We start from the raw sequence: 13,109 nt of genomic DNA on the forward strand, positions 1-13,109 counted from the left end.
CACCACCGCCACCACCAAATATCCCACCACCAGAATAATAACAGCCTTCAGCTTGGAGGCAAAAAATCCAAAAAACTACTATACCACTTTTCTGAAAGGCAGAATTCACACACTGAATTAGAATAAACTAACGTTAAAACTACTTGTGCAACATCCAGACAAACAAGGTGATTTTTGGTGAATTAACCAACTCAGGAAAACAATTTCTGACAATATAAACACTTCTGTGTGATTAACCAAGGTCAAGAAATGCTTTTATAATCCACAGTGCTGCTTATTAACAGGATTTCCTACACAGGTTTAAGGTATTTGTTCAATTGGACTTTAGTTTTCCTTCAGGATGTTGAGCTTCTTTTATTTAACTGGGACAAAGACCTGTGCAGGAAACCTGCCATACAACATGTGTCACCATCCAACAATCTGAGACCACGTTAAATCCCTGCAGGAGGTGAAGAAGGTGAGGTTAGTGGTGAGTACTAACAGAGGCGGGGGGCTTGGGAGACGAAGGGCAGGAGTCAGAGTCAGGAGAGGGGGGCTTGAGACCCAAAGGAGCGTCCTGGTCAGGAGACAGGGATGAAAAAAAGAAACAATGTCAAATGGGCTAACAAAAGAAGGTTAATGAGAAAATGATGCAAGGTTAAGGAGACACGGACAACTGAAAGAGGGTGATGGTAATTAGCAGTGAGATTATAATGTGTGTCTAGTACCTGTGTGTTTTCCAGGAGACACAAAAGGATTATTAATTAAGATGCGGATGCAACTACAGTTTCTATGAGGTTTCATGCATCTATAACTACTTCACGTTCAGGCTAATCGGTACATTTTAAAGACAATCATCCAACATTGCTGCAAAAGTCCAGTTTGTGATTAATACAAATTATTTAAATTAAAAATAAAATCAACTGAGAGTTAGAAAGGAGGTTTAATAATCACTCGGTTGTGTGATTACGGTCATGCAGGCTGAAGGAACAGACACTGACTTGGTGTTTGTATGGATGTGGGCGTGCAGAGCCTGATCGGAAACGCCTGGTTTTTAACAGCCGCTGCAAAGCAATCAGTCTACAACTGAAAATCTCTTAACTCAACAAATATCTCAGTCTATTTTTAAATCCTGGCGAGGCAGGAAACCTTAAGGATAAGTAAGGTGCATGAGGCTAATAGTACAATTTGTTGTATAGGGGTGTCAGACCTTGTCAACTGGGTCCTGGACGTAGGCACTATGTCTCCACTTGGTCAGGACGATGGGATCCACATTTCTTCTGTCTAGACTGCGGGTCTTTGGAGCATCCCCAGAGGGTTGGGGAGGGGAGTGGTTGTACTTCATTGAAGAAACAAAGAATTGCATGACTTCAGTATAGCCATAAAACCATCTTTTCCTTAACAAAAAGAAAAAAAAAGCCCTTGCAATAATATATTAAATTATTAGGTGCAGTAGAGGTGTCGCAACTATTCTCTAGTTATCTCTTGTCGCATTGAAATATGAAGCTTTACCGCCCCATCACGTGTGGTCCATCCCGTGCGATTGTGCAGCACGTACACTGTGCTCACCTGTACGACACGTCAGTACGCCATTAATTCTCATCGCTCGACTGTTTTAGCGTCTCACCTTTGGCAGCTCCCATTCTGACCTGGAGCCGTCTGCACTGTAGTAATAAGGTCTTCCCTGGTCATCAACGTGCTTTAACCACTGAGCAGACACACCGGAGAAAAATCATTCAGTGGTTTGAATCCTAAAAATGTATTTTATTTATATATTAATTTTCAGCCTTCTGTTATATTGTCTTGACTGAGATTTTATTAATTTATTTTCTGAGTAGATTTGACCTAATTGGGTTTCCTTTTAGTTACACATAAAAGCCATTAAAACAAATTATGACAATAAGAAAATAATAGGTAAAAGTGTGTATAGTTTGGTATCATCATAGTTTCCTTGTTAACAGGAAACATTTGTGCTGTGCCCCCCAAGCAGAACTTTCCTGCAAATCAAATCAAAACCTGCTCCCACGTGGAGTCCCAGAAACCCCCCTGCAGTAAAGACAGATTGGAGCGGTGCAGCCGGTACCTTCTCGTTAGTATAGTCACTGACGTACAGCGTGTGACCGTACTCGTCCATCTCCTCGGACCAACCACGTGGCGGCGAGCCATATTGGCTGTCTGACTGGCTAGAGTAGGTGGAGTAGGTACTGAAGCAGGTGTCCTCCGATGACAGAGGCTGCAGTCGACCGATAGAAAGCGAGAGAAAGGGGAGGAAAGACGGCGAGAGCGAGAGAGGGGTGGTCTGCCATTTGTTTAAAAAGAGAAAGAGACAGGAGAGGGCAAATTTCACCACAGCGTTGGAGAGAAGAAAAGACAGTCATGCACCCAGAAACAATAAATCATCAGTAAAACACCCAACACCAGTTTGATTCAGTACAGAGACCCAGAAACGTCAACAGAGCGCTAAAAATGTTCATGCTTGATTTTGGCCAGTGATGAAGGCAGCTCCTGCACTGTGGCACAGAACAGATGAGGGGACAGTGCCTGCTTTGGGCCTGCAGGTGGCAGTGTGGTGCAGTCATTTAATGAAACAGAGGCTGAGTCAGTATTAGAGATGACTCAGGGGTATGTGGTAAGTCACTAGTGCGTTTATGTGTGTGAGCTGATTATAAAAATAGTCATTCACTGTTGATCAGCTGTAGTCATCTCATTTGAACTGAAATACAGCATTGTGGACTTTTACTCATAGCTTTTCGAGGACAAATCATTCTGTTGTTCCGTCAGAAAGACAACAAGAACTTTCATTATCTCCGAGATATATTCTGTCTGATAATCCAAATCTCCCAAAACAATCTGGCGGGGCTGAAAGAGCAATTTTGCAGTTGCCTCCATCTGTCTACGCGTATAGCAATGTGAGTGAGAAGACAGCCACAATATGTGATGAAGTACTGCCACGGCATATTTGTTTTCAGTTTAATATTTGTCTCTGACTCATGCTCTGACGCTGGGTGAGTATATATGAACAACTTCTGTGTACAAGCGGGTTTATGTAACTGTGTGCTTGTGAGAACCAGTTTGACTTTGTCAACATTTTTGCAACATCAGGTAATTGATGGCTCACCTGTTCGAAGGTTTAACAGTAACATTTCCAAGTTCATGTTGTTATAAAAATTGATGCGATAACAATTGGGAATTAATTTAGATTAAAGGATTTAATAAAATATAAACTTTGTCAGAAGAGCAGTATAAAGGCTGGCTGCACCTGCTTTATTTTAATGCTTATTTAAAAGGGACAGTGCATATTAATTATGCAGTGATTGATCAGAGGCTTACATGTGTGGAAAAAAAAGAAAAGGACCGGACCCTTTATGATCTCTACTTTGCACTTCTCATATTCTTACAGCCTGCATTTTTACCTGACTTGTAGACTGCTGTCTACTATGTTTCTGCTGATTTTCAAGATAAAATACCTAAAATGAAAAAAAGTATTGATTTCTGTAATGTTTGTAACAGCCATCTAAAGCATTTTTACAGGGATGGGCAGTTTCACGTCACTTTTATGTGCTCTTGCTGGGTGTTAAACAATTTGAACTTGCTCCAAACATTTTGATCATCTTACAGGCTTACTCATAGTCCAAACAGCTGCTTATATTTCTATTTGTTACTGTTTACCAAAATATCTATGGTTACAAAAGTGTCATATATTGCATTTACAAATCAGACTGGATTCAGTGAAACTGCTGCACATTTCACAGCGACACAACTCATTATTAAAATGTATTGTTATCCATCATTTCACATATTAAGCATTTAAAATGATGTAGATAAATATATCATCTGTAAATATAATTTGGTAGTTTGAGACTGTCTCCATGTCCAACACAAACTGTATTGATTCATTTCTTAGCATTAACTTGTACTGTCTACTTTTCATTCTAATTTGATGACTTGACTGTGACCCAGCTCACAGTCACTCCATGTTTTCATGCCTCAGTTTCTTATTTTTCTCAGAGAGCCGATCCTCAGATTTCTGCACAACCACCATGGAAATGCAGTAACGACACTGACATGCACAGAGGTGCCTGCATGAAAGGACCCACTCTGTGAGATGTGTACCATAAAATGGTTTCTTTGATATTAGGGGGGAAAAAAAGTCTAATGTTATGTCACTGCTTGTTAAAACTCAAAGTAATGCATCCTGATGCTAGGGCACATGGCTCAGGAAAAGGCAACCCAAAAGTGTTGCCAATGCTCGCGATACTTCACGAACCTCCACTACGGTAAATTGCGTTTACCTCTGAGCTCTCTCCGGTGCTGTGGCTCTCTCCTTGCAAGTTTCTGGTGCTATTGTCCCTGGTTCGAGGTGGCTTCCAGGTCCTCTCCTGGGTGGCGCGATTGTAGTAGAAGTGCCTACCATTCTGGTCCTTATGGGTCTCCCATTCTCCAACCACATGGAGCGGGGAGCCAGAGGGCAGAGGGGGCTGGGTAGACTGGGTGATCTTCAGTTCCTGGAGGTTGCTGTAGACGGGTGACTCGGGGCGGCCCTGGCCAGAAGACACAGTCTAAGGAAGGGAAAAAAGAAAGAGGGAACTGTGATTCATCTGTGACCGGATGTTACATAAAAGTTCCTGGACAGTGAATGAAAGGGCATGATGTAAAATATTCACAGCTTTCAGGCTGTAAATCACCAGCTGCACGCACAAGCTGGTAGACATTTTCATTTGAAACCTTTTAGAACGGCACGTACATCAAACAGCTCACCCCCACACTCCATTCCTACAGAGTTTCACATGAAGTCAATCATTTAATCTTCACAGTAGATTTGAGGTTTACTCTACTCTCTCAGCTGCACTGGAGCATTGAGTGACTGACTAAAGTCAGAGAGAAATTACAAGCTCTACTTCAAGGCTTTGTGAGCCGTGGAGGAGCAGATCATTGAATGAACTTGGAGAAGGACAAGGGAAGGAAGTTGCTGCTGTTATACAACCGGGAGTGCCAATAACCCATGTCAGGTAGAAAAGAGGAAGTTAAACTAGCTCAAGATGCATCCTAAACACTGGGATGAGAGTTTGTCCAACCTCATCTGAACAACTCTGAACACAGAAAAGGACTGTTACTGGTTACTGGCAAACCCTAATGTGTTGATTGACATTTTTACTTAAAAACTAACTGGATAACTGCTAACGATAGGAATTCCTTTTTAACTTGCATTGTCCCCCCCGTACACATCATTCAGAAGAAGTTTCTGCAGACAGTGAAAAATGATACTGGCTGGACTGAGCTATTCAAGTTCACAAGGAAAATATGAGTTACGTTTCAGATCCTGTTTTAATTTCAACATGCAGCAATCAGGTCATGATACTTATACACTTACAAAAATGTTCCTGTATAACAAGCTGGAAAACCTGACCAACCATGACCCAAATGTTTTTAAGGGTGAGTCTGTAACCGTCACTTTAACCAGTGGCAAACACGATTACAACTCTAACCTCCTAAGAACGTAAAATATGGTGATATTCAAGTGCCATGTGAACAAGAGAGCTCCTGTTCAGTCAAAGAAGAACATTTCTATTGCTGTGTAGTACAGCTCTGCTCTAATGACAGAGCATCCTTTAAAACCCAGATGAACCAGTGATCCAGTCAATGGGCTTCTTGTCATGATTATTTCATGTTGGCATTACAAAGAAGGAGCGCGGCTGCAGAGCGACAGGGCAGAGAGAGGCATGAATAATGACAGTACCCTGAGGCCTCCCAACGTTGGCTCTGTGATGTTTTTATTGCATGGCAATCAATGGGGATGAAATATGCAGGAGCCAAGCAAACAGCTGGAGGCACCAAGGAGAACTTGATATTCAATAGAAGTGCTAGCTGTTCAATACAGTATCACAGCACCACAATATACATACTGTATCTTATTATATAATTTAAACAGTTTCATCCCTCTATTTGTGAAAACATTTCACAGAAGTCCAAATTTTCTTTAAAAGTTTCTGACCACGCGGGTTATCAAGCAAAGCTCTAAATTTCAGTTACAGCCAGCATTCAGTAGAAAGCCTCTGCAATGCTGAGCAAATTTACACCCATTAATTAAAATGCACGACAAATTACCTCCAGTGGTTGACAAATAGTAAATACGTCATCCTCTTCGTGGACTGAAATGGCTCGCGAAAAACGTTTCATCAAACGGATCACTGCCATCGTCCCTGTTTAGTATTTTGAGTGATTTGATTGAAGCTGTCAGTCTGCTTTACTGCATGCAGCGTGCAACACTGGTGACTGTTCTGTGGTCTTCCTGCATAATGCTGCACAAACATGTGATTTAGTGCATGGATCTGTGAAAGGGGAAGTCCTGGTAGTCAATCGACCGTTAAAAAGCCACAGAGGTGGTCGCCCACTTCAGTTTTGGCCACGAAAAACACAGTTTCCTCAAGGCTGCTCGGAAATTTAAGCTTATGTGGAAAAAAAGACAACTCTGCGAATTCAACAAAGCAGTGTTGTTTTGTTTTTTCTACTAGCAGTACAGCAACAAGCCACATGCGATCCATGCATGTAATGTAGGTAAAAAGGCTATTTTCCTTGATACACAGCAACTATCATGTCTCAGTGCCTTAAGTGCATTTATTTTGTTTCATTTGTTTAATTGAAGCTGGATCAAACATTAGCTTCACTGCACTTTGGCAGGCCAGAGTCTTCTTTGTTATTATAGGCTTTTGCAATCGAATGAAGGAGGATATTTAGATGATGGTGATTTTTGTCATTTCTGATTATATGTGATATACATCCACATCCTTTTACTGCTATTACCTCCATGTAAATGACTATATGCGTCCTCCATCAAATCTGTGCAGGACAAGTAGACACTTTATTATATTGTATTACTGCCAGACCAAAGGGTTGTATTTTTAAAAGAGATAAGAAGATGAAGATGAGTTTGTTTTTGTATCAATTCTGTAAAAACACAAGAATAAAAATCCCCTTCATGCCTGTACTAATCTGACCATCTCAGCAGTACAGAAAAGCTGTATATGCTCTATCAAATAGACCCCTATTATGTAACTAAAGTCTTTACTGCCAGGTTGGCTCATTAAAAATGCACAGGGAGTCTCTTAACTCTGTTAAAGCAGCAGTATATCCCTGAGCAGCTGGTGCTGGACATCTGGTGTTATCAGACTGACCAGCTAATCAATACGGAGCTCTGAAGCCACTGAACATTAAGCGGTTGACCTCTCAGTATGAGGAAGCTGCTCTCTTTGTCAGTACACTGTGATTTAAGTACAGGTTGCAATGGAGTCAGGTGTCAGCGCCTACGCACATTTTCTGCACAGGGATTCCTGCAGTAAAATATCCGAAATAAAGTGCTCGCTGTGACATTTTTATGAAGCATAAAATTAGGAGGTTGTGTATTTATGAGTAACCCTAGTGTTTAAAGTGCTATCTTATAATACAGACAATAAGAGGAGAGCTTGTAGAATGCATCCGATGCAGCTCAGTGGGTGAACAGCTGATTAAGTTTGCTTTGCCACAATAAATCTGAGCCACTTGCGAGTCAATGACAGGAACACAGAAAACCTCTACAGTTTACAAGCTGGTAAAAGTGGAAACAAGTGTGGCCTTTGTAGTTATTGCAGGTGGGCTGTGAGAAGTATTTTAGAACAAATGATAAACATTTTTAATGTTTAATACTTTAATTCTGTCTGAAATGACCATGAACATTTATGATTAAATAAATTAAAGTAAAACAAAAATAAGGAATCATGGGAAATTAAGCAGGCAAATTAAATTAAGAAGAAAGAACCCATTTTAGTGTGCAGCACTCCTGAGTTTGGAAATGCTACACTATCAGAAACATTTAACGATGTTTTATGTTCTTCCTTGTGGAGGAAAATCAAATATTTCCCAAAACAAATATTTCAAAATATGACTGTGGTCATTTTCAGAGACGGCACGAACAGAAATCATTAAGAAACCAAACTGTGGGAAGAAAGAGGGCGATTGTGGCTCAAGATTTGGGAGTTTGCCTTGTAATCGGAAGGTTGCTGGTCCCCGGCTTGGACAGTCTCGGTTGTTGTGTCCTTAGACAAGACACTTCACCCGTTGCCTACTGGTGGTGGTCAGAGGGCCCGGTGGCGCCAGTGTCCGGCAGCCTCGCCTCTGTCAGTGCGCCCCAGGATGACTGTGGCTACAATGTAGCTTGCCATCACCAGTGTGTGAATGTGTGCGTGAATGGGTGAATCACTGGATGTGTAAAGCACTTTGGGGTCCTTAGGGACTAGTAAAGCGATATACAAATACAGGCCATTTTACACAGAGCCGATGATTACACAGGCTGACCAAACCACAGTTCCACCAGAAGTTAAGTACAACCACAACACCCGGTGTACAGGCCACAGTCTGAGCCTGAGGGTTCACTACACAGCAGCAGCAGCCAATTAACAGTTCTGATTGCAGCTCAGCATCTTAATTTCCTATTATAGGCCAGAACACCGCTTAATGGGTGGAGAAACGAAAGGGACTCTGAGTGATGCTGCCAGTTCTAAATGTACAGTCTTATCAGCACAGCCTGCAGTCTGAATAATAACCACCCGGCCCAGTGTTATTCAGCTCAGAGATAAACCGCATCAGGACCAGTAAAAACAGAAGAACCTAAGACTCCGCTTCAGGCAGTGAATCCATCAGCGCTAACACTGGAGAGAACTGGCTGCAGATGCTTTGGCATCACACTGTTTATATTTAGACTCGTCTGCTGAGAGATTCAGAGCAGTGTGTTCATTTTATGCAAAGTTATCCTGGTTCTCGTAAATTTGGGGTCAACTGTAAAACTGCTCAGCTGCTTTTTTAAAAACAAATGTCTGGTGAAGTTAGTTTCATTGCTCAATTCTGTTGTTTGTAGTCAAATCATTTCAGCAACACTCTGAAAACAGATCAATGTGCAACACTGTGATCATGACTACAAACTGATGGTTAGTTATATATATATATATATATATATATATATATATATATATATATATATATATATATATATATATATATATATATATATATATATATATATATATATATATATATATATATATACACATACCACAATTATTCAGTGGTGAAATGTAAATGTAATGTATCATTAGTTTCAGCCATTTATGAATTTTTTGTAATATTCACCATTCTGTTTCCACAGTTGCGGAAACACAGATAATCAAAGGTTAAGGTCGCACCGTCCTTTAGGTGGCAGTCTGACAACAAAGTTAAACCTAAAGAGACGTAGCAGTGATGCAGGAGGAATAGGAGGCAGAGGTGTGTCTGTCCACGTTTACCTCTTCTATTTGACACAGATGAACCTGCTCTGCCACATACCTGCAGGGATATGGGCCATGCAAACACAAACACACACAGGTACTTTGATGTGAATCAAGTGTGCGCGCTTGACTAGTGTGCATACATACAAGTGTGCACATGCACAATCATGCCCACAAAAACAAAAATAGACAGGCCGGCCCTTTCCCTCTTCTACTTCCTTGTCCATTCAGTTTTTTAGTTTCACTGAAGGGGGTTTTCACTGCAGTGCTTTACATGGTCAGGTTGGGTGGTTACAGTGTATTGCATAATGTAGTTGGAAGGATTTTATAACATTTCTTTTTGCACTAATGTAGCTGACGGAAGCAGGAAAACTCAAGGTTTCAAGTTACAATGAAAAGTTCACGTTTTAATCATTTTTTTGATCCAAACAAAATTACCTTAGAGTGTTAAACAGTATGTGGCTGTGTGCACATGCCAAAAAACACAGCTATCATAATAAAAATAATAGCAGCTGAAGATAAATCCATGATGTTAGCACAGGTTTATTCCCCCCCCCCAACCTTATGCTTTGTTTGTATTTTAGCTTAAGGTCCACTTTTGGATCAGTGTAGTTACTGGTATACTGGTAAAATTTAATTCACAGCTACATGTGACAGGTGAAACCAGCTAGGAAGCATGACAACACCTGATCGAAACAGGAAGAAAGGAGGCTATGTTAGAGCAGAGCTGATTACATCACAGATACTGCAACGCAGTGAGAACTTTACAGCACGAGCAGTGAACTAAACTTGACATTTTTTCTTCTGTAGGAATAACACAGAGGGAAAGGGACACAATAAAAAACACAGAGGGAAGGAGCTTGCAATCAAAAATAACATTTAATGTGTCTGGAAAAGTTACAAAGACACCCGGACAAACCCCAGGATTGTAAAACACATGCTCATTGCAGCTTGATGCCTATTTCAGTCTAGTCTGAGGTAATCTCACCAAATATGACCCAACTGAATAATAAAGAACAGCAAACCATGGACAAACACACAGAAAGGCCTTGAAACACAGGCCCCACCCAAGATAGTTACGCAACCCAAGAGAAGTGACATTCAACAGGAGAAAAGAGCAGACAATGCAGGGACAAAAAGAGAACAGCCTGAGGTGGGTTCAAGACCTGGGTGAACTCAAAATGCCTTCAGTTTGTGGTACAGTTACAATGTTGCTTTTAATCACATGCCAAAAAAAAACAAACAAAAAGAAGGTATAAATCTGTACTTTTCCCAGCATGCTACAGGATGTTCATTAATATTATTAAAGTCACTGATTTACAGTTATAACTTCAGATAAGTGTTCAATTCCTACAAATGGTCAATCTTATCCTTTTCAACAATACTATCCTACACCTTATAAATATCACATTTACAAATCTGTCTTTCACTTAAAAAGGCTTCTTGGTATTTTATTGCAGATAACTGAGCCGTCGTCTATTTGTCACATTGGTATAAGCAAGGATTCATAAACTATTATGTACAGTCTCCAAACTCTTCTACCTAAACTCAGTCTCCTGTCTTTTTCTCAGTGCCACCATCTCCAAGTACACATCATGGCTGGTCTCACCATCAGTTAAATTAATAATGTAGGCTTAAAAAAACTAACAAGTGAAAAATGCTTACTGCAGATTCTTTTATCTTGAGGTAACGTCTCCAAATTACTCATTTCAATTAATTTAACATGATAATAAGAGGAGAAAAAAAGCTAATCCTTACATTTACATAACTAAAACCAGTGAACCTGTGTAGTTTTAAGCATTTTTCCCCAGTGATTAATTACTAAAACAATGTCAACATTCTGAATCAATTAATCATTTTAATTAATTAATTTATTTATTTTTAAACATGAGTCCCCACTGGGTTAGGTGCTGGATTTAAAAAAGAATTACAGGGAAATAAGTGGAAAAATTACCTTGTATAATTAATCAGTCAATCAAGGACGACCAACTACTTAAACACAGTCCAATGGATAAGGCTGAACGTTATTCAAATTTTGATGCCAATCTTTTCCATAGGGAACTAGGGAAATCTCTACAAGCTGATAAACCAGAGAAACTGTGAACATGTTATTTATTTTTTTCATCCAATGCAGTAAAGTTCTCACACACATTAATGAGATTCATAAACAGAGGAACAAGTGAGCAGAAACAGCCTTGGTGTTACTCAGGGTCATCTTTTCACTCCCTGGGCTTGCAGCTGTGCCCACATTAACACATGTGTTCTTCTAATAAAGACTAAAAATACAATGGGTAATATTTGAAGAGGTGCCTTAGGATAAAGGATGTGGATAGTGTTGTTTTTAGACTCTGCAGATGCTGATTAATCTTCTAATTTCATGTACCTGACTGGTCACAGCTGATGATGCTAATAATCCAGCACAGCAGTTGGCTGAGAGCTGGAGGGGTCCATTAAGGACAGCTGGCATGTATAAATATTATAGGTGTGTGTGTGTGTGTGTTTATGTAAGAGGGTAGCAGGGAAGGGGGCAGGTGTGGTCACTGCTCAGGACACATAATGCAAATGGATGTGACTTCCGAAGATGTGTGCTCTATGTAGCTTTCTTCTCCAATCCGGGCTCCAGCAGAGGATTTAATGTTGTTATCTAACACACAGACATCGAGCCAACCATCCTGTTGCCAGGTAGGAAACGTTAGATATTCAAAGAGGGATTTTAAGAACAGCTAAGAAAGTAGTGTTTTTTTAGCCTGGAAAGTGCATTTGTTATCTTGGTTTTGAAAATGTATCAAAAAAAGAAATCCTTTAGACAAAAAGCATAAAAGGGAAAAACCAGATTGAAAAGATGATGTTTTCACCGCAGAAAAGCAAGCCGTGGTTGAGATTATCCTATTCTGGGCCGCTTCATTGTATCTTAAATAGATAAATGGAGGACTGCATCATAGCAGGCTTTCAGACACTATCTAAATCACAACTGACTGATGCTGACATCTTGACGCCTGTTATCTCAATCCAGCTCTGTCAATCCAGCCAACACAGATGAGGAGGATGAAGATATGAAGCAAAGATACAGAGACTCTTCCTTATCTGTGCCGTCCTACTGCTCAGCTAATCCCAGTCACAATATCATCCCACAGGCTTAGAGACCAGTTCACTGAATCGGATTCTCAGCCACAATAAACAGTTATGAACCTGAGTAGGTTTCCTAAGAACACTAAGCTTATCCAGAGTCTTTACAAAGTTTTGACTTTTTCCATAAGATTTTGGATTACTGCAAAAAAATAAGGTTTGAGGTAAATAAAACTTTTTGATACATGTGCTGTACTGCAAGATAACCGCACACTGACGCCACTTTTATAACATTAGGCTATCACAACTACTAACCGCCTGTGTTTTCCGTAAAGCCAAATATGCCCAACAACATCTTTAGTCTTAGCATTTTTTTTTCAAACAAAATTTGAAAATCTCTAAAACTTGAATCAACTGCGAATCTTACTCATATTACCACAGTAGCCAAACTGAAAGAGCCCAGATCGAGATGTGGGAACCGGAAGTGCAAATATGCTAACTCAAATCCAGGTGTTCACACTCAGGTCTGCTCCACTCTATTTAAACTACCCATTTAACTTAAGACGCTACAGCTCAGTGGACTGGATCTACTTTTATCAACCTGTTTTGCATTTATAAATTAACACACTCTCAGGCCTGAAGTAACAGTTTCCTACTGTTTGGTGCTTTTAAAAAAACTTTATTAGCACAGCTGGGCATTCAATGCTTTGCTTAAAGACTCATTTAAGTGGTGATGCATGGTTCACGAAAGAGAGAGAGTTTCTGGCCTAT

At 40.2% G+C, this 13,109-nt stretch overlaps 1 protein-coding gene across 8 annotated transcripts in view; it reads right to left on the bottom strand.

Annotated features, from left to right (window-relative positions):
- LOC102798797 (rho GTPase-activating protein 12-like) overlaps positions 1-13,109 on the bottom strand; it is a 59,599-nt gene that overhangs the window by 10,414 nt on the left and 36,076 nt on the right. For 3 of the 8 annotated variants that reach the window (XM_087831375.1, XM_087831374.1, XM_087831381.1), the window contains exons 3-8: positions 4,272-4,538; positions 2,063-2,278; positions 1,607-1,687; positions 1,190-1,318; positions 981-1,043; positions 482-556 (exon numbers count right to left, since the gene is read on the bottom strand). In XM_087831375.1, the coding sequence (XP_087687501.1) occupies positions 482-556; positions 981-1,043; positions 1,190-1,318; positions 1,607-1,687; positions 2,063-2,278; positions 4,272-4,538 (831 nt within the window). The remainder of the gene's footprint in view (positions 1-481; positions 557-980; positions 1,044-1,189; positions 1,319-1,606; positions 1,688-2,062; positions 2,279-4,271; positions 4,539-13,109) is intronic. The other 5 variants (XM_087831379.1, XM_087831376.1, XM_087831377.1 and 2 more) reach the window with 5 other exon arrangements.

The sequence above is a fragment of the Neolamprologus brichardi genome, chromosome 18 (genome assembly GCF_056152115.1).
Source record: "Neolamprologus brichardi isolate AB-2024 chromosome 18, ASM5615211v1, whole genome shotgun sequence".
NCBI classification, from domain to species: domain Eukaryota; kingdom Metazoa; phylum Chordata; class Actinopteri; order Cichliformes; family Cichlidae; genus Neolamprologus; species Neolamprologus brichardi.